The sequence below is a fragment of the Macaca fascicularis genome, chromosome 5 (genome assembly GCF_037993035.2).
Source record: "Macaca fascicularis isolate 582-1 chromosome 5, T2T-MFA8v1.1".
NCBI classification, from domain to species: domain Eukaryota; kingdom Metazoa; phylum Chordata; class Mammalia; order Primates; family Cercopithecidae; genus Macaca; species Macaca fascicularis.
This window is the reverse complement of record NC_088379.1, coordinates 81297884-81321520: the sequence shown is the minus strand read 5'-3', so window position 1 is coordinate 81321520 and position 23637 is coordinate 81297884. Positions and strand designations below refer to the sequence as shown.

The following is a 23637-nucleotide window of genomic DNA, read 5'->3' as shown; positions in this document are numbered from 1 at the left end:
TCTCACACGCCACCCCCTTCACATTACGGGCCTTTGCATTGCTGTAAACTCTGCCAGAGATAATCCTCCCCCAACTGCATTCTTTTTAGCCCTCAGCTCAAATGTCACCTCCCCAGATAAATCTCTGCTGACCACCTCACCTGAAGAGGTATTTCCCATCACTCACTCATCTCCCTGTTTATTCCTGATAGCACTGATCAAAATCAAATTATCTTGCAATGGTTTGTTTTTGGAGGTAGCAGGGCAGTGTGTTTACTTGTTCATTATCAGTCTTTCCAGATAGATTATAAATTTTGTGAGGGCAGGGCCCCTGTGCTGTGTGTCTTTTCGTTACTCTATCTTCAGATCCTGGCATGGAACCCAGAAAATATGAGCTTAAAAAAAAACTTGCAGCAGAAATCAATGCATGAGGCTGTGCACCTGTTGCAACTGTGGGCCTGCCTTCCTGGCATGGAAGGGAAGGCAGGCCCAGCTCCCTAACCTCAAAGCTTTCCAGTGCTACCTGGAAGCCACCCAATCCACATGCATAGGCCAACCCTGCTCCACACAGGAGAACAATGCTACTTCTGTGGGGAGGAGTTTGAAGAATCCTAGTTAGTGGCATGCATGACTTGGCACCAACTGATTTCTGCTACCAGGGCTCTTCTGACCTTGTGCTCACAGTACAGAAACTGACCTTAGAGAACCCAGCCTCCCGCTGGACGTCCAGTTCCCTCACCTGGGTCTCTGCCAGTCCTCCCAAGGATTTGAATTGGGCACCCACAGAGACCCACACTGAAAGTCCTGTGTACCCTGTGCAAGGGGCCCTCCTGTTCACACCACCCCTGCCACCCACTTTAGCCACAATGCCCACCAGGTCCCAGGCTCTGCTTGCCTTAAGACCTTCCTGAACCCTGCACCAATGTGAGGCCTCACCCAGTGCTCAAGGCTAGGTTCCAGGTCACTGAAACACTGGGTTCTTCAAAAGAATAACAGCTCTTCTTCAGGGAGAACACCACAAAACTGGCATATAACTAGCAAATAAATACCATTTTACTGAGAATACAAGAAAACATCCAGTGACTTAAAGTTAATACGTGCAGGATAAAATATGGGGTGCTTCACATGTAAAGTTACAGTTTCTGATGCCATCTACCCTAGTACACAATTAAAAATGTATCAATCTATTCCTGCGCATGGCAATGGTAGTCTCCTGGTAATGGTGTGTTCACCATAATCCGATTTTAGCAGATGGCGGAGAAAGACTCTTACTCTGTGACACGCCCCAATCTAAAACCTACGAGGGCGGGGAAAAGCTGTGCCTACTCCCAAGACAGAACATACACCTGTCCCAGCTGAGCAAAGAATAACAAACAGGTAAATTTTCAATATATTTTTCTTCCCTTATACCAAATTATGGAATAAAAAATATCTGCTCACACTTTGGGAGGCCGAGGCGGGCGGATCACAAGGTCAGGAGATCGAGACCACGGTGAAACCCCGTCTCTACTAAAAATACAAAAAATTAGCCGGCGCGGTGGCAGGCGCCTGTAGTCCCAGCTACTCGGGAGGCTGAGGCAGGAGAATGGCCTGAACCCAGGAGACGGAGCTTGCAGTGAGCCGAGATCGTGCCACTGCACTCCAGCCTGGGGGACAGAGCGAGACTCTGTCTCAAAAAAAAAAAAAAAAAAAAAAATCTGCTCAAAGGATTTCGGCAAAATGCTTTGCCTTTCCATATCTAGAGGCCTTCTCTCTCTTATCTTTTTTTCTGATTATATACTTATTACAGAATGTTGGGGAAAGAATAAAAATAACAAAGAATATTTTTTGAGAATATATTTTTAATCACTCAAAGTGCCAAAAAAATATTAAATTTGATCCACTGCTTCCAGTCTTTATTTACACATCTTAAAATACTTTTGAGATCATACTATAAATGCAACTTGGCTTTTTAAAAATTAAAATAATAGCATAGACATTTCTCCATGTTATTTCAAATTCCTCATAACCATCATTTCCATGCAAAGGAGATTTATTAAGTGATTTATCTCATGATAGAACACTTAGATTTTCATTATTGGAATGCTCTTTATTTTATGTGTCTGCAGGCATGTTTACATATTTTTTGTGATGATCAGTAAGAGTTTGGAAGATATCCCAAAAGTACTGAGTGCCACGGCCCAGGAAAGGTGCAGCTGGATATACTTCAGCGAAGGGGCAACCCTTACACTTACCCTGTATGTCTGCTTCCAGTCTTGCCCTTACCTGCCACAGTGAACGACCACAGCAACCAGGTCATACATGCGGTCCAAGTTCACCGCATCACTAGAGGTGTTGAAGAGCCGGAGTTCCAGAGGGAAGACCACACGGTAAGACAGCTTGGTGTATCTGTGCAGCTGCTCCATGTACTTGAACCGCTTTAGGTGCAGGGCCAAGATCATGGGCAGCTTTTTTACCCTCATCCTAAGAAACCATGAAATAGAAAATCAGTTGTACCCAACACCTGTTAGGGGAAGAGAATACACTGTCACCTGCCCAAACAGAATAAGAGGAAGTTCTATCCAACTTCAAACCAGCAAACAACCAAACAGTTTGCAAGGATAAAAGTATGTTGGCTTATATAGAGCTGATTTAACCTACATCCCTGGCTCCCAGAAGCATCCCAGCAGGAGAAATGTACAACGGTGTGTGTCTATTTGTTGAAAGGAGATGTTTCAGAATTTTTGTACAAATAAAAATAGGTTGTGCAATTGTTCTCCCCCACTGCCCTGTGCCTTCCAGAGAGAAATGATACTTGGACAGTCTACCCCCTCAGATGATGGAGAGGTGGGTTGAGAGCTTTTGAGAACAGGAAGATGGGAGAAGGACAAGGTAGACGGTGCCGACTGCTGGACTTACAGGTTCCGAGGACTGGCAGGAGATGGATGCTTCTGACACACACTCTTGGGCACTGGGACACCAAGCGTGCCAGGCTCACTCTCATTCCGACCCTTGTGATCTTGGGCAAGTCACTTCCCTTCTCTAGCTCTCAGTTTCCTCATTTATAAAATGCAGGGGTTGGTTTAGGGCTACATTTTGCAAACTGGGTGCATGAGAGCACTGGAGATGTTAACAGATGTGATGTTTCTGTGGCTAAGTAAGTTTGGACGATGCTACTTTCTGCTTTGAAGATCCTAAGTGTACATTACCACACTGAAGATTTTGAGAAATCCTGCAGTAAAGGAATTGTTCTGTTGTTTGATGTTGGACTTCCCAAACTTATATAAACATAGAAAGGTTTTTTACTAGGTGATCGTTCACCTAGTAACTGATCATTCCTCAGTAAAAAGTCACAAAAAAAAAAGTAAAAAGTCACCTAGTAACTGATCATTCCTCAGTAAAAAGTCACAAAGATAACAGTTTATGCAGAGTATACTGCTAGAATAACGGGTCTTCCAGTTATCTTCCAGGCCCCCATTCCATGAATGTACTGAATTAAGTGTAAATGCCGTTTAGTTTGCATACATTTTTAATGCATAGTATGTGAAAAAGACAAATTTTAAAAGAATGGTTTTAAGGAATCTATTAAGGAAAAGCCCTGTTCATACAAATAAGCAAGTAAAACAACACTAGAGAAATAAGAATTATGGGGAACCCCATATTTTACAGGAACACATGACATTGTAATGTATAAACTCCCCAGGGCTGAACGAAAAACATCTTAATGCCACAAAGGAAGACCCAAGGCCAGTCTTAGGCAGACTGCGGTTATAAGGATGGGGGGCAGACGTGAGTGACCTTCTTTACTAACAAAAGATATCTACCTACCTCCTTGAGGCCTGCCTGCTACAGTGACTAACCATCTGTAAGTTTTGCAGCAAAGAAAAGTGTACATGTTTGGAGTGAACGCCTGGGAAGGCTGGGCAGAGAAATGATCTCAACCTCAGGTCTAAACCCCTGAGGGTTTTAGACAGCAGTACTGAGCATCTGCCAGCTGCCTTGAATACTCCAGACCACTGACAAGATAGATTTAACTCACAGAAGCCTTTGCAGGATGACTGAAATGGCAACTTTCCTGGCTTGTAGGAGCAGATTAATGGGGAACAACTGGTTATTCCAGATTTTCCAAGAGCTGTAACTGTCTGGTGTGCAGAAAAGATGGTGCAATAACTTACTTTCTTATCACCTGTTCTTTTTTTCTTTTTTTTTTTTTGATACAGAGTCTCACTCTGTCACTCAGGCTGCAGTGCAGTGGTGCGATCTCAGCTCACTGCAACCTCTGCCTCCTGGGTTCAAGTGATTCTCCTGCCTCAGCCTCCCGAGTAGCTAGGACGATAGGCGCCCATCACCACACCCACCTAATTTTTGTATTTTTAGTAGAGACGGGGTTTCGCCATGTTGACCAGGCTGGTCTCAAACTCCTGACCTCAAATGATTGGCCTTCCTCGGCCTCCCAAAATGCTGGGATTATAGGTGTGAGCCACTGCGCCCAGCCTCTAATCACCTATGCTTATAACTGATGTGTTAATAATTTCCTCATGAGTCCTTATGAAATGATATATATTTTTTAAACTTCTGTCTCTAAATAAGAGGTCCCAACATTTAAGCAATACAAACAAAAATAATATTGGGTGTCTACTATGTGTTATATACTCTGCTAAGTATTTATATAATTTACCTTTAATCTCAAGAGAATAGTGATTACATTTAATCATTACTTGTTTATCTAGCATAGTATCTGGCACACGGCAGGGCTCAACAAATATTTGCTGAATGACTGAATGAATAAACAAATAAGTAAACAATCGGACAGACAACTCTCCAAGTTGTCCTCTCCAAGGTCAGCGTTCTTATCCCAGTTTCACTGGTGAGGAGGGTAATTGACTTCCCCAAGGTTCCACGGCTACAAGCCCAGGAAGCTGAGATTGATTCAAAGCCAACCCTACTGGGCCCCACAGTCTGGAACCTTCTCACCACACAGAGATAACCCTGAGCTAAATCTTTACCTACCTTTTCTGGGCTTCTTGTTTGCTGCAGCATGTTTCACAATAATATTTTTGTTCACTACACAGTGTTTCTGTGTTGCTGAAGTCTCTGTAGAGGAAAATATTTTCATCTTTAAAAAATGTCCAAATCTACTTGGTATACCATGTTTTAAATCCCTCAATTAACCTGTAGGGTAATTTTTAAATAAAAATGGGAGAAGTAATAAAAAAAAAACCCTACTTAAAACTAGGATGGAAGAGAAACTACAGGATAAATAAAAAGAAGACTGGGTGCCATTATGATGGTAGACATGTTCTTTACATCAAATCATGAATTTACCATGAGAGATTCAAATATAGTTTTATTTATGGGATATATAAAGGCAGATACAAATTAGGGTTTCCAACTGGATTCAGAAAAAAACCTCATGATTTAATGGTGAATACCTATAAGCTAGAAACTAAAATCATAATAGAAAAATGCTGTTGAGTAAAAGCTCACCATAAACACTAAAACTTAGGTCGAAAAAGGAAATCAGGTAATATGCAAGGTGACATTATTGTGTAGTTAATGAAAAACAGTATTTCTCTGGTAGTCCATATTTTCAAAGAGCATGAAAGTAAAGATAATGAAATTTAAACCATATACAAAACTGCCCTCTTACTGAACTAAAGAAATCCTGAATTAATCAAATGACCACCTCCTACCAACCATTGCTCCCCACTGCTCCCCTGCCAGAGGATATGAACTTTTGCCTGCCCCCTTTGGAGAACAAAAGCCACTGTGTTTGTCATATGTGTATCTGCCTTATCTTGAGGTTCTACTCTGCTATTTATGGTTTTTATTTTTTAAATGTCATGGTTTTTCATTCTTTTCCAGCCATCGAGATTCTACTTAACATTTCTGTGGTACTGCTTCAAGGGCTGAAAAGAACATCTGGACTAACACCCTACAGTTTTGAAAAATTCTGGGACATTTCCTTGTTCACAGAGTGTCCTAGCACCACAATGACCAGATTTTATTAAACATAAAATGTTATTTAAAATGTGTTAGGTGATTCTACCACTTACACAGAACACATCAAAAGAAAACATGGATTCTTTCATTCATTAAGTCCCCAAATGTTTCCTGCCAGTCCTCTGGGCTAGATTCTGGGGATCCACAGAGAATAACTGCCCTCATACGGTTCACACTTCAACAGAGATGCGTGCAAATGAACCACTGACAACATGAAACGATCAGTGCAGCTTCAATAAAAAGTATTACATGATTCTCCTGCTGAAACCCTCCAGCAGTTTCCACTGCACTTATCCACCCTGCCTCCTCTCTGCTTCAGTCACACTGGCCCTGGGATATCCTCTTCTTACCTTAGGGTGTTTGCAGGTGCTATTTTCTCAGCACTGAGAGCTTCCTCCCAGAAGCTTCCATGGCTGGCTAACATGGTTGTTCAGCACTCAGCCTAAACATCCCCTCTTTGGAGAAAACTTCTCTGGCCACTTTGTCCAAGCCTATCCAGCCCCTATCACATTGCCGTCTTATTTCTTCCCAGCATCTGAAACCAATCTTCTGTTCATTTGATTACTTGCTTCCCCTCTATGTGGGCAGTGCGCTTGTCATTCCTATATCCCCAGCACGACACACAATGGAACGCATTAATATTTGTTGGTTGAATGAATGAACCAACAAAGACAGAAGCAGGTGTAAAGTCCAGGAGAAAGCACAGAGAAAGAGGGAAAGTGTGCCAGGTGAACAAGCAAATAAGAGTCAATGACTCCAGAGAGAGAACACTGCAGTGCAGAGGCCTGGAGGTAGGGAATAGCAGCAGCGGTGTATTAGTCTGTTCTCATGCTGCTAACAAAGACACATCTGAGACTGGGTAATTTATAAAGAAAAAGAGGTTTAACGAACTCACAGTTTCACATAGCTGGGGAGGCCTCACAATCACGGCAGAAGGCAAAGGAGGAGCACAGTCATGTCTTACCTGGCAGCAGGCAAGAGAGAGCATGTGCAGGGGAACTCCCATTTATAAAACCATCAGATCTTGTGAGACTCATTCACTACCACGAGAACAGTATGGGAAAAACTGCTCCCATGATTCAATTATCTCTGCCTGGCCCCTCCTTTAACACGTGGGAATTATTACAATTCAATGAGATTTGGGTGCAGACACAGCCAAATCATATCAGGCAGCAAGTCACACAGCCTGGAATACGCTACCAAGACACCAGCATGAACACTAACCAACAGTCTCAACAAAGAAAAGACATAATCAGGTAGTGCTTTTTGGAAATTCCACTTTTGACAGCATGGTAGAGGGGGGATTGGAGAGGGCTAAAAGGCAAGAAAGCCATTAGAGTGCAAATGTACTAAACTTTCAGATTTCAAGTACGTGGTATATAAAACAAACTCATACTTAGCTGGTTGAATACTTCAATTGAGTAAGTGCTGTGGAATCTTGTTTTGGCTGCATGGGATTGACTGGAGTGGAACCAGGGAGCCAGAGGCAGGGAGGTGAGTATGGGCGTTATGGAGCTTCATATCCTCCCAATGTCTACTGTGGACAAGTTGTACTACCAAGCTAAAGGGTCACAATAGCCAAAGAAAGGCCAGCAACAAACAGGGAATCATTCATTCCTACTCATTCTTATTTTTTCCAAAAAGTTATTTGATTTGTACACCCAGACAGGTGGAAATAGAGCAGAAGTTAATACCTAATGTAAAGACCCATTTTACAAAGAAGGTCGCTGACAGAGTAATGCTCTTAGGGCATCCATGAGTTGAGAATTAGAAAATGAAGGCAAATTAGAAGAAGGGAAGGACCCCAGCAGTAAATGCTGAGGCAGAGCAGCTGTCAGTTAATGCTCTATACCTGTTAGAACAAAAATGGGCAACAGTGGTGTAGGAAACTCTTCAATGAGAAAGACAGAGGGGCACTTGCTCTCTCCCACACTTGGGATAAATTATCAAAGCATAGAGCAGAGGTTGTGAGAAAAACATAAAATTCTTTGTATTGCTTTAAAAAGAGGCAGAGCAGCAATAAAATATTACTTAAAAATACACTTTGGGGCTTGATATAGTTTGGATCTGTGTCACCACCCAAATCTCATATTCAACTGTAGTCCCCGATGTTGGAGGTAGGACCTGGTAGAAGGTAACTGGATCATGGAGGCAGAATTCTCATGAACGGTTTAGCACCATCCTCCCAGTGATGTCCTCGCCATACATCGTGGTTGAGTTCTTGCAAGATCTGGCCATTTAAAAGTGTTTAGCCCCTCCTCCAACCCCTGGCTTCTGTTCCAGTTGTGTGATGTGTCTGTTCCCCCTTCACCTTCTGCCATAATTGTAAATTTCCTGAGGCTTCCCCAGAAGCCAAGCAGATGCCAACACCATGCAGAACGATGAGCCAATTAAACCTCTTTTCTTTATAAATTACCCAGTCTCAGGTATTTATTTATAGCAACGTGGGAATGGACTAATATAGGGCTGCTCCAAAAGTAGTGAGTTATCTCAATTGATGGTTCACAGTCAGTTATAGATCAAACTCCTTGTTCTACTTTTTCCTCCATTCTCAGGAAGGAAGGAAGGAGGGAAGGAGAGAAAGAGAAGAAAGAAAATACACTTTGGGAACAAATCTAATAAGAAATGCATGCTTTTACAAAAAAGGCACTAAAGCCTTATGCAAGTATTTTAAAACTTAAAAAATGGAGAAAGACTCTTTTTGGGGAAGGCTATCATTTATTGTAAACACAGCTATCGTGTCCAAGTTAATGTCTATCTTTGATATATTTTCAATTAAAATCTTTTTCACTCATCACAATAATTTAAAATCGATATTAAAAATCCTCAAGTAACACTTCCTGATAATTTCCATGTCATGATCACACAGAAATACTACCATGAGAAACACAGTAGGATATACTGACGAGGCTGCTCCTATGGCTGGCCATGGGGCTCTGGCACTGCCAGGCCCTCCTAGCCTCCCAGGAACCGAGATGAATACATCTAACCCATTTTCCCTGGCTCACCAGTTGGGAAGTTTTATTCTAGAATCTAGTGCAGTGGTTCTCCTCCTGCTCGCCTGGCTGCTCATTAGAATCATCTGGGGAGCTTTAAACACAATCCCAATGCCCAATCCCACACCCCTCCACCCCCGACTCTCCCTCTATTCAATTACATCAGAATCTCTCCAGGTGGAACCCAGGCATTATTGTTCTTAAATCTTCCAATGTGCTGCCAAAATGCCAATGTAAAGGCAGAGAGTCATTACTCCAATGCTTCCCAATAACCTGGGGATATTGTCGGCACTGGGAGAATGGGAATTTAAAATGAGAGGAAGATAGAGGAAAGGGAAGGTGGTTTTAGAGCACTCATTTGGAGGAGAAAGAGGAGATTCTGGGAAGGAGTCATGGGGAGGGTCTAAGGCACTCAAGTGGAAGACAAAAATAACCAAAAAGGTCATGCAAGGATAATTAAGATAAACTTCACATAGTTTAAGTTTTTGCCTGAGGTCAGTCCTGAACTTTTCACAAGGAAAAAACATCTTTCTTTCTCAGTATTCTCCTATGACACAAATGGCTTACTCTGCCTAAGACACAGTACTGAGGTTTGAAGTATTAGAATTATAGCTCAGCTACCACACAAACTTAATGGTTTCTCCAGATCTATATCCTGAATTTAAACACTATTTATATCATTTCTCTGGAACAAAAGTTCAGTGAAAATACATTATAATTCACCACCTAAAAACTTTCTGGAAGAAGGTGCCAGAGATCTTACATTCAAACCCCACCATTTTAGCTTAATTTTTTATTTTTTAAAGTTATCGAAATGAAAGAAACATATCAGAAGAGAAATGCAGACATAACATTAGAGAAGAAAATTCATAATTCTAGTTTAAAAAACAAATCCTCAAAAATGCAATCCAAATTAAACCATGAAAGGGGCCAAGCAAGAGCCCACCCTTCCTTCTCTTTTGTCTCAGAGACAGAGAAAGCTAACGACTCCACTGGCATAATTTGCTCCCTGCATCTTTCTCCCGCAGGTCCTTCTCCCATCACGGAACTCTGAGTGGTGAGTGGCAACACCTGGCAGGCTTCTCTTTCTGCTGTAGAGGTGACATCTCACACGCATGTTAGGGCAGGTATAGCCGAGTTGGTCAAGGTCTAGTTTAGGTGTGATGTAAAACAAGGGAGTGGGAGGCACTTCAGAGATATCAGCCTGCACAGTGCAATAAGACAGAGTCGAATGTTTAAAAGGCATTCAGAGTCTACTTTATATCCACCCACCCTAGCCTGAACATTTCCAAGTGCCTCTAGCCTGACTTCACCAGGTATGGATAACCAATATACACATTTCTCCAGGAAAAAAAATTATGGAAACCTAAACTTCAGTTCTATTTCTTATAACAAGGTTTCCCAAAGGTTGAAATTATCACCAGTCACTTAACACTTCACCTGGCTGATCTCAAATCTACAGCCACTGCCACCTGCCCTTTTGAACAGTTCAAGTAATTCCTGGAAAAGAGGGAATGTAGCCAACCTCCCTAACTCCAAATTCTCACCAAGGAGGAGAATGGGCATATAATGGCCTTCTCCCATTCCCTCATCAAAAACTAATGGTGGTACACCCTTAACGTTTTCCACGACCTGTGATCATAAAACCTTAGGAAATAAAAAATGGCTTCTTTTCACCGGAACGTTAGGAACTGATAATTGTTTGGCTCTGTGTCCCCACCCAAATCCTATGTTGAATTATAATTCCTAATGTTGGGGGAGGGACCTGGTGGGAGGTGATTTGATCACAGGGGTGGATTTCCCCTTACTGTTCTTGTGATAGTAAGTTCTCACAAAATCTGGCTGTTTAAAAGTATGTAGCACTTCTCCCTTCACTCTCTCTCTCCTGCCACCATATGAAGATGATGCATTTCCTCTTCACCTTCTGCCACAATTATAAGTTTCCTCCTGTATAGCCTGTGTAATTGTGAGCCAATTAAACCTTTATTCTCCATAAATTTCCCAGTCTCCAGTATGTCTTTACTGCAGTGTGAGAACAGACTAATATAGAAAATTGGTACCAAGAGTGGAACATTGCTATAAAGATACCTGAAAATGTAGAAGCAACTTTGGTACTGGGTAACGGGGCAGAGGTTGGAACAGTTTGGAGGGCTCAGAAGAAGACAGGAAGATGTGGGAAAGTTTGGAACTTCCTAGAGACTTGAATAGTTGTGACCAAAATGCTGATAGTGACATGGACAGTGAATTCCAGGCTGAGGAAGTAACAGATGGAAATAAGGAAGTTATTGGGAATTGAAGTAAAAACAAATCCTCAAAAATGCAATCCAAATTAAACCATGAAAGGGGCCAAGCAAGAGCCCACCCTTCCTTCTCTTGCTATGCTTTAGCAGAGAGATTTGTAGCATTGTGCCCCTGCTCGAGAGATCTCTGGGACTTTGAATTTGAAAGACATGATTTAGGGCATCTGGTGGAAGAAATTTCTAAGTAGCAGAGTGTTTAAGATGTGTTCTTGCTGCTTCTAAGTCTATGCTCGTTTGCATAAACAAAGATATGACCTGAAACTAGAACTTACATTTAAAAGGGAAGCAGAGTATAAAAGTTTGGAAAATTTGCAGCCCAACCATGGGCTGCAGAAAAGAACAATCCATTTTTAGGGAGAAATTCAAGGCTGTAGAAATTTGCATAAGTAAAGAAGAGCCAAATGTTAATAGCCAAGACAATGGGAAAATGCCTCCAGGAAATTTCAGAGACCTTTACAGCAGCCCCTCTCATCACAGGCTTGGAGGCCTAAGAGGTGTGAGAAACACACTCACCCATCCAAACCCAAAGAATGGACTTAGAGTCACAAAGAACAGTGGAAACAAGACTTTTAACGGTGGTCTTGCAAGATCGGATGTCTGGTAGGCAGGCACACCAGGGGCAAGTACAGCAGCTAATTTCAGTAGCTAATTTATCTCCTAGCACACAAGTCCCTCCCCCAGTTCCTCAATGGTTGAATACTATGGGGTTACAATCTTCCCGGACATTGCCTAAGTTTCATTATTCCCTCATAAGGTCATACCCCAGTCCCCTTCCCTGCTTAAGTTTCAATTTCCCAATAACAAAACTTTCTTCCCTTTTATGTGCTGACCCCTCCTCTATATCCTGTTCACTTACAGTGACTTTCTAGGTGCCATGAGCTGTGCAGTTTGTCACAACCACAGGCTGGCTGACAGTACTTAGATTTATGATGCCTTGAAAACAAAACATTTAAAATGTTTTCTCACAGAGGGAAAAATGGTTTCACAGGTCAGGCCTAGGGCCTCCACTGCACCATGCAGCCTTAGGACATGGCAGCCTACACCCCAGCCACTCCAGCTCCAGCTATGGCTAAAAGGCACCAAGGTGCAGTTTGGGTTGTTGCTTCAGAGCATGCAAGCCCTAAGTCTTGGCAGCTTCCATGCGGTGTTGGGCCTGTGGGTGTGCAGAAAGCAAAAGCTAAAGTTTGGAAGCCTCCACCTAGATTTCAGAGAATGTATGGAAATGTCTGGCTGTCTAGACAGAAGTCTGCTGCAGGGGCGGAGCCCTCATGGAGAACCTCTACTAGGGCAGTGCAGAGGGGAAATATGGGGTTGAAGCCCCCACACAGAGTCCCCACTGGGGCACTGCCTAGTGGAGCTGTGAGAAAAGGGCCACTGCCCTTCAGATCCCAGAATGGTAGATCCACCAACAGCCCACCCTGTGCACCTGGAAAAGCTACAGGCACTCAATTCCCGCCTGTGAAAGCACCTGCAAGGGCTCCTCCAAAGCCACAGGGGTGAAGCTGCTTGAGGCCTTGGGAGCCCACCCCTTGTGTCAGTGTACCCTGGTGTGAGACATGGAGTCAAAGGAGATTATTTTGGCAGTTTAAGATTTAATGACTGCCCTGCTGGGTCTCAGACCTGCATGGGGCCTGTAGCCCCTTTGTTTAGGTCAATTTCTCCCTTTTGGAATGGGAGCACTTACTCAATGCCTATACCTCCCATTGTATCTTGGAAGTAGCTAGCTTGTTTTTTATTTTACAGGCTCATAGGTAGAAGGAACTTGCTTTGTCTCTGATGAGACTTTGGCCTTGGACTTTTGAGTTAATGCTGGAATGAGTTAAGACTTTGGGGGACTGCTGGGAAGACATGATTGGTTTTGAAATGTGAGAAGGACATGAGATTTGGGAGGGAACAGGGGCGGAATAATATGGTTTGGCTCTGTGTCCCCACCCAAATCTCATATTGAATTGTAATCTCCAATGTTGGGGGAGGTACCTGGTAGGAAGTGACTGGATCATGAGGGCAGATTTCCCCCTTGCTGTTCTCAAGATAGTCAGTGAGTTCTCATGAGATCTGGGGGTTTAAAAGTGTGTAGCACTTCCCCCTTTGCTCTCTCTCTGTCCTGTGGCTGCTTCCCCTTCACTTCCACCATGATTGTAAGTTTCCTGAGACCTCCCTAGCCAGGCCTCCTATACAGCCTGCAGAACTGTGAGTCAATCAAACCTCTTTTCTCCATAAATTACCCAGTCTCAGGTATGTCTTTATAGCAGTCTGAGAATGGACTAATACAGAAACTCATGCTGTAAACAGAAACATTCAGAAGAAAAAAGAGGCCATCATGGCCTATAAAACTCTTTGCAAACAAAGAAATTACAAACTTGTCCTAGACACCTGGACACAAGCAGAAAAGCCAAACCGATAAGAAGCACTCAGGTAACTATCAGTGCCAGGGTGGGGAACTCTCAGAGCCCTGGGAAATGGGAACACAATCAGCCCCCAGCTCACACAATACATTACACCCAGATGAACCAAGAAGCTCTTCCAAGCTGTTGTTGGTGCCTTTTCCCTGAAAGATGGCTTTCTAACTGCAACCACCACAGCCAAATCCCTTTAATCTATTCTTCTAAAAGGTTCCAAGTAACCTGAGCTCCTGAAATAAAGGTTCTGTCATCTGGCCCTTACTCATAAAAATTATGATACTATAACAATGTCTCTGACACCCTGCTGGAACACCCCAAGCCTTGGGGAGGCCCATGCTGACCACCTGGTCTACACAGGCACCTCCACTACCAGCCACTCTTCAGACTTGTTTTATTTCCTTCAAAGCAATGATCACTGTCTATGCATTCCCACTAGAATGCAAGTGCTGTGAAAGCACAGGCCTTGTCAGGTTCACTCCTCTATCCCCAGTGTCTACAACACAACCAGGCAAATTATAAGCACTCATGGCCTCCTGTTGAAAGGAAGAAAGGCAGAAGGGAGTGAGGGGCTCAAAGGGAATTACGTCTTTACAACAACTCTGAGCACATTTTCAATGCACAAGTCAATAAAAATGTCTACAGTAAACCTGGGCAAACATTACTGTTACACTCAGGGCTCCTTATCTTCTCTTCACCCTCATGAGAAAGAATTTCTTTCCATGGATGATCTCCATAGAATGCTTAAAAGATGGAGGAACAGGCAACTCCCTCATTAGTTCTCAGCCCAAAGTGCATAATATTTAAAATAATAAAATAGATTATCTTACAAAAAGAGTAATCGTAGGCATCTATAGCCTTTATTAACTTAATTGTATGAGAGACAGAGACTGTGTGTGTGTGTGTGTGTGTGTGTGTGTGTGTGTAAGAAAGAGCAACACTGATTGATGAAGACCAAAGCCTACATCTGCATTAAAGAGTAACATTTTATTTTTAAATTTAACAACCAATTACTTCTATTTTATGCTCTTTTTTCTCAGTGGGACTCTTCTCCAGACCACATAATCTCTCTTGGGAAAGGAGAGATAGCAAATAATACGATCATATTGGTTTAAGAGGAGGGAAGATTATGTCCTGAAGAAACACAGGATTTTCTCTCCCACTTAGCTACAAGCCTGATCAAAAGCTCACACTGCCTCAGAGTTCATAAGGTTACCTTAGACAGTGGGTAATGGATGTATTCTGCTCCACATCAACAGAAAGGTCAAGAAAATCTTCATCTTTGCTACTAACCTGAAACAAAAACAGGAAAAAATACATTAGGCATGAAATATGTAGTAGATAACACTTTGAATATGTATAGGTAATCACTGACTGCAATAAAAACCATAACTGCAGTTAAAGTCCTGCATGGACATGTATACTCATTGGCACCCAATTACCACAAAAGCAACCCAATCTAGAGAAAATCCCAAATTCTCAATTTAACCTCATCCCTATCCCAGTTTTGACTCACAGCTTTTAATAGTTAAAACTCAACCAGATTTCTCTCCCTCTCCATTCATTTCTCCCATTGTTTCAAAGTAGGGAGTATTAAATATCCATATAGCCCAGATTGCAGAGTGATAAAAAATGGAAATGGAAAAAGGACAAGAGACTTACAAAATCTATCACCCAGATGACCATCCCTTGTTGAGCTGTTTCCACTTTTTGCCAGTCCCTTGAAATCACTCCCTTTCTCCCTTGCCCCATCATTCAAACCGTGTGGTGGGCCAGGGAGCCTGACAGGCAATGGGCTGCAGAATCACACTGACCACACATAAAGCTGTTCTTTGGCCAGGAAGTGGTCATCACATGCAGAGCCCTGTGCTGTCCATGACAATGACCAGACCTGGGGCTGGCCTGGAGCCTGGGCTCACACAGGCCCGCCATACTGTGGGCAGTTCTCAGCGGAGCTGGTTCAGTGGCCCCAGCTGTCTCTCAGCCTTCAACAGCTCACCCCACACTAATTCTGGATCTCATATATCTCAAAGCTCACTGAGTAAGTGCTTACTTTCCAGTAATTCACTGACAACCCTGGGGTTTTACTACCTTGTTCCCGGAGTAGCAGGAACAGTTGGCAACAACCTTCAGGTGCTCAGTCAATTAGCAGCAAAATGAAAACAACATTCCTTTTAAAGTGTGACAACTACCCTATGACCCAAAATTCCAGAAGTTATCTGAAGAAATATTCAGAGATGTGGATGCTCTCTTTTATACTTTCAGAGGCACACACGGGAGCCAGGCATGGTGGCTCACGCCTGCAATCACGGCACTTTGGGAGGCTGAGGCAGGTGGATCACTTGAGGTCAGGAGTTCAAGACCATCCTGGCCAACATGGTGAAACCCCGTCTCTACTAAAAATACAAAAAATTAGCCAGGCATGGCAGCACGTGCCTGTAACCCTAGCTATTTGGGAGGATGAGGCAGGATAATTGCTTGAACCCGTGAGGCGGAGGTTGCAGTGAGCTGAAATTGCGCCACTGACTCCAGCTTGGGTGACAGAGTGAGACCCTGTCTCAAAAAAAAAAAAAAAAAGTACACACAGGAATGGATACTGAGACACAAGAATGGGTATCGCCCAGATCTGTATCCTGTCTCTGCCACTTATAAAGTCGATAGCTTCAGGCTAGTTACTCAGCCTCTGTTTCCTCATCTGTAAAGTGGGGACAGCAAGAGTGTCTATCTCATAAAACTGTTGTAAGGAGGAAATAAGATAGTACATGTGAAGTGCTTTAAAAAGTAAGGACTCAATAAATTAGGAAGCAGTAAAAAATTTTAAGTGTCCTAAAATGGTCAAAAAGTTGGGAATGGCTTTCTACATTGTGGTTATCATATGAAATGAAAAAGTAGGTTATACAACTATATATAATTTAATTCCAATTTTGTATTTAAAAAAAAAGGCATCTTTATACTTACACACATGCATCCCCTCCCTTGGCATTCTCTACCATCCTGTTTTAATTTTTTAATGCCATTTATTTCTGCCATGGTAGAACGCATTAGTAGCCCCAAATCCTCACCATTGCCTCTATTGGCTTCTTTGTCATATGGCTTCACAGATACTCTCATCAAGAGGTGATTATGTTTTGCCACCCTTGAGTCTGAGTGCGACCATGTGACTTGCCTTGGCCAGTGGGATGCTAGAAGGCAAGTTACCAGCAGAAGCCAGAACAAGCATTTGTGAAACTGTTCTCTTGCATCACCATAAGAAGGATAATCCCAGGCTAGCCTGCTGCTCCCAGAAAGAGGAGAGATCCATGGAGGAAAGCTGTCCTAACTAAGGCAATCCAGCCAAGCCCAATCTAGAATAAAACCCCTAATGATCTTGCAGACATGTGAGTGGGGTAGCTGAACTACAAATACACAAGTTCAGCCGAGTCCAGCCTAGACCAGTCGACCACAAGCCAACCCACCATTGCATGAGTTATAATAATAAATGATAGTTTAAGGCTCAGAGTTTTGGGGTGGTTTGTGACAAAGCAATAGATTACTGATACAACTACTTATCCTTTTATATGTTTTACTTTTATATGTTTACTGTCCATCTCCCCCTCACTAAAATGAAAGTTCAAAAGACTGGCTTCCATAGTAACTAAGATCCTAGCACACCAATACTCTCCAGAAAACTAGAAACTATAAACTCACATAACCAAAAACTAAAAGCAGCTACCTGAAGGCACTGGAGAGTGAACACAAGCAAGCACATGGGGAGTCCACACTTGGAGAAGGATAGCCATACACAACAAGTTCATGGTTTCATGGCCTTTAGCTGGGGGTGCTGAGGGGGAAACGCAGTCTTCCCGGTCTGCAAGCCGGAAGACTAAATCTGGGAAACCATGCCCACTGGAAAAAAAGGAAAGAGGGTATCTCCAACCCTGCCCACATGTGGCTGGCCCCTGATCCACCCATGCATGGAATATACACAAAGCAACTTGGCTATTAACAAAATGGCTGCCACCCAAAATTCAAGCTGTCACCCAAGAAACATAGTGAATAGTTTGGATCCAACCAAGATAAGTGCCTGTTAAACCTAAAGAAACTCAATATGCATTAAAGAAAACTAACAGAATCTGGCTGGGCGTAGTGACTCACACCTGTAATCCCAGCACTTTGGGAGGTGGAGGCAGGTGGATCACTAGGTCAGGAGTTCGAGGCCAGCCTGGCCAAGACAGTGAAACCCCGTCTCTACTAAAAATACAAAAATTAGCTGGGCATGGTGACAGGCACCTGTAATCCTAGCTACTTGGGAGGCTGAGGCAAGGGAATCGCTTGAACCCGGGAGGTGGAGGTTGCAGTGAGCTGAGATCTTACCACTGCACTCTAGCCTGGGCAACAGAGCAAGACTCCATCTCAAAAAAAAAAAGAAATCTAACAGAATCCAGTGTCTCTGCCATTTAACATTCTCAATGTTCTGAATAAGATCCAAAGTTACAATATGTGACAAATGACTTACCTAAGACATTCTTAAAAGAAAAAAAACTGAGACCAATCCTGGGATGACCCAGATGTTGGAATTAGCAGATAAGAATTTTAAAGAGGCCATTATAACTATCATCAATAAAATAAAATATACTCGCAATGGATCAAAAAACGTGAAACTCCAGTAGAGAAATAGAAACAATAAAAAAGAATCAAATAGAAATTCCGGAACTGAAAAACACAATACATTGAATGAATTTAACAGCAAAGTGGAGGTGACAGAGGAAAAAACAAGTGAGTATGAAGACAGATCAATGGAAATCACCCAATGAGGACTAAAGAAAAAAGACTGAAGTAAAAATTAACAGATACTTAGGAATCTTTTAGCTAGTACTGTACATATAATCAGAGTCCTAAAAGGGGAGAAAAGGGAGAACAGGGCAGTAGAACTGAGAAAATAAAGGCTGAATATTTCCCAAATTTGGTGAAAGACATCCATTAATAGACTCAAGACATTCAACCAACACCAAGCAGGATAAATACAAAGAAGGTCAGCCAAGGTGCCTCACAGGCAAACTGTTGAAAACCAGAAATAAAAAGCAAATCTGAAACATCTAGACCAAAAAAAAAAAGATAAGAGGATGGTTCAATTGGCAGCTAACCTCTCATCAGAAACTATGGAGGCCAGAAGACAGTGAAACATCTTTCATGTACTGAAAGAAAAAAGTGATCAGCCTGGATTTCTTATGTGCCATAAACAGATCATTCAAGAATGAAGGCAAAATGAAGAGAATTCATTGATATAACAGACCTGCATCACAAGGAAGGTGAAAGGAAATTCTTTAAGCCAAAGAGAAATGACACCAGTTTGAAATCCAGATCCTTGAGTATAAAATGCATCAATAATGATAAATATTTGTGCAAATAAAAAAGACTTTTTCTCGTTTAATTTTTGTGTAATATTCACACCTCTTTAAAGGAAAACGCATAACACTGTCCTGTGGGATTTATATTCTACATAAATGTAATACATATAACAACTACAGCATAAAGAACAAGGTAGGGTGGGAGCAGAGGGAATATACACCTATATATTTATATGCTTTCTAGATTTCAGGTGAAATAGTATCATTATCTGTAAGGATACTGTGAAAAGTGAAGAATGTCTATTGTAATCTCTAGCAAAATCACTAAAAATACACACAGGCATGCGAAAATATACTCAGAAAAGATCAAGAGGAAAATTAAAAGAAAATACAGAAGAGGAACAGAAGAACAAAAAATAGAGGAAATAATAGAAAACAAAATCCAACTATACCAGTAATTACCATAAACATTAATGGACTAATAATTACAAATAAGAGACAAATATTGAATGAAGGATTTTTTTTAAGACAATACCAATTTGTATGCCATCCACAAGAGCTAAACTTTATATATAAAGACACAGATTGAAAGTAAATGGTTGGAAAATGACATACTATGCAAAGAGTTAGCATAAGTTTGTAGAGGGCTAATATCAAATAAAATAGATTTTAAGATAAAGTTATTAAGAGAAATAAGAGAGGACATTTCCTAATGATAAGAATATCAACTTATCAGAAAAACACAACAATCGAATATGGAGAGTCCCCACCACAGAGTCTCAAAAACACATGAGGGAGAAACGCAGAAGCTGGAACATGAAGCTGGAACACTGTTTCACCAGTAAAAGGGAATAAACTCCTGATACATGCCACAACACCACTGAATCTCAAAAATGTTATGTAAGTGAAGGAAGTCATACATAAAAGACCACATATTGTATGATTCCATTTACATGAAATATCCAGAAAAGGCACAACTCTAAAGACAAAAAGTAGACTAGTAGTGACCTCAAACGGAACAGGAATTAACTGCCAGATATGAGGGATCTTACTGGTGTGATGAAAATTTTCTAAAACTAGGTTATAGTACTGGTTATACAACTCAGCAAATTACTTAAAGAAAAAAAAAAATCACTAACTAGATAGGTTTTATGGCATGTAAATTATACCTCACCAAAGTTGTTTTTAAAAAGTCAAAAAATTCATAAAACAAAAATTGACAGAATTAAAAGGAGAAATAGGACAATCCCACAAAAATATTTTAATGCTCCTTTCTCAGCAACTGACAGAAAAGCTAGCAGGAAAGTCAACAAAGACAAAAAGGATCTGAATAACTTTATCAACCAACATATCTAACGATTATAGAATGCTACACCCAACAACTGCCAAACATTCTTTTCAACTCAGTAGTTCTCAACAGGGGAAATTTGGCTTCCAGGAGACATCTGACAATGTCCAGAAACATTTTTCAATGTTGTATCTTGGGAGGTGCTACTGACATTTAGCAGGTAGAAGCCAGAGATGCTGCTTAATATCCTATAATGCACAGGGCTATCCCCAACAACAAAGAATTATCTGATCCAAAAATGTCAATAGTTCTAACACTAAGAGATCCTGTTTTCTTTTTCTTTCTTTCTTTTTTTTTTTTTTGAGACAGAGTCTCACTTTGTCACCCAGGCTGGAGTGCAGTGGCGTAATCTTGGCTCACTGCAACCTCCGCCTCCCGAGTTCAAGTGATTTTTGTGCCTCAGCCTCCCAAGTAGCTGGAATTACAGGCGTGCGCCATGACACCCGTCTAATTTTTGTATTTTTAGTAGAGACAGGTTTCACCACGTTGGCTAGGCTGGTCTCAAACTCCCAACCTCAGGTGATCCGCCCACCTCAGCCTCCCAAAGTGCTGGGATTATAGGCGTGAGCCACCACGCCTGGCTGAGAGATCCTGTTTTCAAGGGCAGATGGTACATTTACCAGGACAGACCATGTGGAAGGACACAAGACATATCTCAATAAATTTAAAACTGAAATCATACAGAATACACTCCCTAACCACAACAAAATTAGAAATAAATACCATTAAGGATATATAAGAAAATCCCAAATATTTGGAAATTAAACAGCATACTTCTAATTAGTGTACGGATCAAATAAAAAAGATCACAGGAGAAATTAGAAAATATTTTCAACTAATGCCAAAGAAAACATACCATCAAAATTTGTAGCATGCAGCTAAACCAGTGCTTACAGGGAAATTTATAGCTTTGTATTTGTATGTTAGTAAACAAAAGAAAAGGGACCATTTTTCTACTTTAACTGCTATATCCTTAGTACCTAAAATAATTCCCAGCATTTAACAGGAAATAAATATTTACTAAATAAATAATAACTGAACAGAAGACTGAACAAATGGAAATATATCTAAATGACAACAGTGGCATCCGAGTGGCAGAATTATGAGTTTTTATTAATTTCTGTTTCTAATTTTTAAAAATAATCCACAATATTTTCCTTAATTGGCAGAACATTTTTCTTAACCTAAATGGCCCTTCTCTGAAATAAGAAGATTATAGCCAACTGAAACCATAAATAAATTAGATAGCTAGGATCTCATTCTACTTAAGCTCTTAAACGAAGAAGGGAATAAAAACAAAAACATTTTGTCCTGTTGGATGCAAATCTTTTTCTGAACTTAATGGTTTTGGAGAGAGGGAGAAATGGAACAAATGTAATTCATTAACTGAAAAAAGTTTCTCTCAATTCCAAATGCAAACTGCTACTGGAATGAGAGTGTGTGAAAGTGCTGCGCAGAGGAATCACCCCTGCGGGGCCATCAAAACATGGCGCTAAGCCTTTCCGTTTGGATTTTTCTCTCTCCTTGCTCTAGATTGACACAGTCAAAAGCAATTAATGATCAAATAATGTGGGTTTTTTCTGGGGGGGGCGGGGGGGGCGGAGGAAGGGTGTTGGTTTGGGGGTTCTGTGGGTTTTTTGTTGTTGTTGTTGTTGGGTTTTTTTGCTTCTCTCTCTTCCAAGAAAGCTGCCAGAAAAGAAAACCATTTTCTTCCCACACACAAGGATCTCATTCTGGTCTAACCGAAAATACAGCTTGTCTCCAAGGAAACATCTATCACTAAGAGACTCCAATACTCTTAGCAAGTGCAAGCTATATCTTATTCTCCTTTCTTCTCCCTCAATTTTGAGCATGGAAGTCTCTCAAAAACTCTTAGTTTAAAAGCATATAAGAGACCTCTCACTTAATATTCTTTTTAAAGTAATTAACTGCAAATCAATTAATAAAATTGATTACATATAGGGTATACATATAAATCACGAGCTTTGCTAAGTTCTTAAGAAATTAAAATCATATTCAGGCCAGGCACAGAAGTAGCTCATGCCTATAATCCCAGTGCTTTGGAGGGCTACGGTGGGAGAATCACTTAAGGCCAGGAGTTCAAGAGCAGCCTGGGCAACATAGTGAGGCCCAGACTACAAAAACGCCTGTAATCCCAGCACTTTGGGAGGCCACGGCGGGCAGATCACCTGAGGTCGGGAGTTTAAGACCAGTCTGGCCAACATGGTGAAACCCCGTCTCTACTAAAAAATACAAAAATTAACCAGGCGTGGTGGCAGGCACCTATAATTCCAGCTATTTGGGAGGCTGAGGCAGCAGAAGTGCTTGAACCCGGGAAGGGGAGGTTGCAGTGAGCCAAGATCACGTCACTACACTCCAGCCTGGGTGACAGAGTGAGACTCCATCTCAAAAAAAAATCTTATTGATCACCACCACTGTATTCCAGCCTGGGCAACAGAGGGAGACCCTAACTCTAAATAAATAAATAAAGTCAGCTTCTAAATCCCCATATTCTTTTCTTGAGCTTAGTAGAAAAGGTGATGAGGTGGCAGTTCTGCGCTGTTCAATCATGAGCCGAAACTGTGCTGGCTTTAAAAGGTACCCAGTGGTGGGCTTGGGAAAAGTGCAACTACAGCCAATTTGAATCAATCTCTGGGACTCAGAATCTCCACTGACTATCACACCACCCTCCATTACCCATCCCTACTCCTATCTGCAAAAGCCTCAGAAGCTCTACTAATCAATTTGAACCTCTGCAAACAAAGCAATGAGGAGCTGCAAAATTGGTACTTAATAAAGCAGTTCTTAAAACAACCTTTTGGCTCCAGTAGCAGATACAAATGTGTTAAAGCCACCGAGAAACATGGGAAAACCAGAGATTTGTAGAGCAAAAGCTCAGCTTAAATGGAAAGAGGGAAAATTAAAATAAACAGTGGCAAAATTAAGCTCCAACTGGGCTAACAAATCTTATGAACCAAACAAAAGAATAACCAAGGGAACATGCAAGGCTACAGTGGAATATCCAAGCCCCAATTCTGAAGTGCCTTTATCAAGGTTATCCAGAAAAGTCAGCAATGAATTACCCCTTAAAATAGTCTCTCCAAGTCTATTGCAGAATGAAACTGTTTGTCTCCACAAATCCCTCAGTTGATATTTGCACTGCAAGCATAAGCAACATTTACAAAGGGTGAGACCCAGGAAAAAAAAAAGAAAAAGAAAATCATTGTTTTCTGAAAGCACGAAGGCTGGCAAAAAGGTTTTCCACAATTGAAGGAACTAGCAGCTGAGGCAGCGACAATGGCAAGG

The 23637-nt window shown here is 41.6% G+C and overlaps 1 protein-coding gene across 6 annotated transcripts in view; it reads right to left on the bottom strand.

Moving 5' to 3' along the window:
* The window catches only part of USP46 (ubiquitin specific peptidase 46), a 214266-nt gene that overhangs the window by 150349 nt on the left and 40280 nt on the right, over positions 1-23637 (bottom strand). For 5 of the 6 annotated variants that reach the window (XM_065545213.2, XM_045392620.2, XM_045392621.2 and 2 more), the window contains 3 exons: positions 14873-14949; positions 4969-5052; positions 2245-2442 (listed from right to left, as the gene is read on the bottom strand). In XM_065545213.2, coding sequence (XP_065401285.1) covers positions 2245-2442; positions 4969-5052; positions 14873-14949 — 359 coding nt within the window. Of the gene's footprint in view, positions 1-2244; positions 2443-4968; positions 5053-7585; positions 10162-14872; positions 14950-23637 lie in introns of those variants that run through there. The other variant, XM_074040036.1, reaches the window with a different exon arrangement.